Raw genomic sequence first — 2413 nt, 5'->3', positions numbered from 1 at the left:
GGGATGGCTGTATGTGAAAATGAAATCAGTTGACATATTTACCCTATTTTTATCTCATTTTCAATAGTTTCTTGGGCATGATTTGGAAAAGGGGAGGAGATGTAATTCTATACACAATATTTTTTTCTAAGAGTCTGTAGTCCTGAATCAGTAAAGACCATCTCTTGATGACACTGATTTTCTTTCTCCCTTACTTATTCATTCCTTCAACTAATATTATCTAGCTCCTTTTGCATCCTAGGCCTTTATTTTCTACCCTGTGTTATTTTTACTTTCTGAAGTTTCCTTACCTCCTTTTTCCTTCCCCTTTTGCTTCAGCATTTCCACCTTCAATGTTATACCTGGGAAATATTTATACTATTTTGGAAGGTGTTTAGCGTGAGAACATAGATGAGGGGAAGGGTTAGAGAGTGTCATGGATTTATGTGTTTTGCATGGGACCCTTTTATCCAGATCTTTCAGTTTTCTCTTATTTCCTTCCTTAAAGCATGTCTAAAGAATTTTCAACTAGTCAAGAATAATTCTCAGCTTGTGCCAATGGAGAATTCATCTATAGTGACTGACTTCATCCTTCTTGGCATGACAGATAACCCTCAGCTTGAAGTCCTGCTATTTGGAGTCTTTCTTATTATTTATATCATCACGGTGTTGGGGAACTTAGGCCTGGTGGTCTTGATCAGAGTCAGCCCCCACCTCCAGACCCCCATGTATTTTTTTCTCTCTAATTTGTCCTTCCTTGATGTCTGTTTCTCTTCCATCACCATCCCAAAGACTTTAGAAAATTTGTTATCTAAGCTGCAGGATGTTTCTTTTCTTGAATGTGTGACTCAAATGGGCCTGTTCATAATCTTTGCCTCTGCTGAGTGCAATGTTTTGGCTTCCATGGCCTATGATCGCTATACTGCCATCTGTCACCCACTGCTCTACCACATTACCATGTCAAGAGTCCGTTGTCTCTTCTTGGTAGTAGGATGCTACCTTGGTGGATTAGTTAACATGGTCGCTGTGACAATTTCCATCACACAACTATCATTCTGTCAACCACGTGTCCTCTCTCACTTCTTCTGTGACATTCCTCCACTGTTGGCACTGGCTTGCTCAGATCCCTGGGTCACCCAGATTTTGGTTGTTGGCTGTGGAGGATTCACCTTGGTCACCTCCATTGTGGTGATCCTTGTCTCCTACATGTCTATCCTCATTACTATCCTGGGTATTCCCTCAGCTGCTGGAAAACGGAAAACCTTCTCCACCTGTGCCTCCCACTTGACTGCTGTTGGCCTGTACTATGGAACAACTATGTACACGTACTTGCAGCCCTCTCGACATGGATCCCAGGCAGGAAATCAGATGGTCTCAGTGTTTTACACAATGGTGATCCCCATGTTAAATCCTCTCATCTACAGTTTGAGAAACCAGGAAGTGAAAATTGCTCTACGGAAAATATTGAGGCACAGACCCTAATCTTCCATTGTGTGTCTCAAGAATGTAATATGTTCTGTGAAGACTTGCTCACAGTTTTGTTCATAGTGTTTTCCTTGCCTGCAAAATGAAGCTTTGTTAAGAACAATTGAATTACTCTAATTGTTTAGAAGTAGTTGCTTAGATAAATAGCAACTTAGAAGTAGGAAATTATATGGACAAAATAATACATATTTTCTGAAACACTTGTCTGATAAGAAATATTTAAGAGGGAAATATATAAGTATATGGGTGTAAATATGTCAATCTAAATGGTGAACCTGTATGATAACACTAGTCACAAGTTAAAATAATTCCAAGATAACAAAAGATTAAAACAATATAATTTGACTATGATTTATAGAAGAGAACATGGGTGGCAACTGGGATGCAAATAATTTTTCTGTACCATGCATGTGCTTATATCAAGGATTTATCAGTGCCCCATAGGCTGAATTAACTTCAGTTAATATATTTCATGATTCAGGAGACTCCTAAATGCGTGCTTTCAAATGCTGTACCACCCTGCCATTGTGAGGCTGTAAATTGTTAGCATATGCATGAATTCTCATGTGCAATTATTGAGATTTGTAGGGGTAAATCATAAATACCAAGCCAAATAATAGATTGGGTTCACTAGTTAAAGTTGAAAGATCCTTTGTAAAGAATAATGGATCATTGGTTAGTGCGAACTCCAGGCCTGAATTGCAGCTATGATTTTTCTGTATGCAAATTCTGAATGAACCTGAGCCAAGTCCATTTCTATTCTTGAATATACTTCAATGCAAGTCTAAGTATAACTCCAATTAATTCATTAGTTCATAGCTTGTCCTCATAATTTGTAAAGATGCATGAAATTCATGGATATTGCTGTCTTGTCTAAATATATTGAACAACAAGCCATTCTTAAAACCATACAATCCTATATCCCATATCTGAACAATATAAAACATTA

At 38.0% G+C, this 2413-nt stretch overlaps 1 protein-coding gene across 1 annotated transcript; it reads left to right on the top strand.

Moving 5' to 3' along the window:
- The first annotated feature begins 537 nt into the window (after positions 1-537).
- On the top strand, positions 538-1461 carry LOC109730283 (olfactory receptor 5AR1-like). The gene has a single exon (XM_020285218.1). The coding sequence runs from the start codon at positions 538-540 to the stop codon at positions 1459-1461; it is 924 nt and encodes a 307-aa protein (XP_020140807.1).
- Positions 1462-2413: the final 952 nt, after the last annotated feature.

Source organism: Microcebus murinus, chromosome X, assembly GCF_040939455.1.
Source record: "Microcebus murinus isolate Inina chromosome X, M.murinus_Inina_mat1.0, whole genome shotgun sequence".
Taxonomy (NCBI): Eukaryota; Metazoa; Chordata; class Mammalia; order Primates; family Cheirogaleidae; genus Microcebus; species Microcebus murinus.
Note: the sequence above shows the minus strand (reverse complement) of the source record. Positions and strands in the feature narration are given on the sequence as shown.

Bases quoted from the DNA above. Each gene is read 5' to 3' on its own strand.
- LOC109730283 (XM_020285218.1), top strand. From the start codon at position 538: ATGGAGAATTCATCTATAGTGACTGACTTCATCCTTCTTGGCATGACA.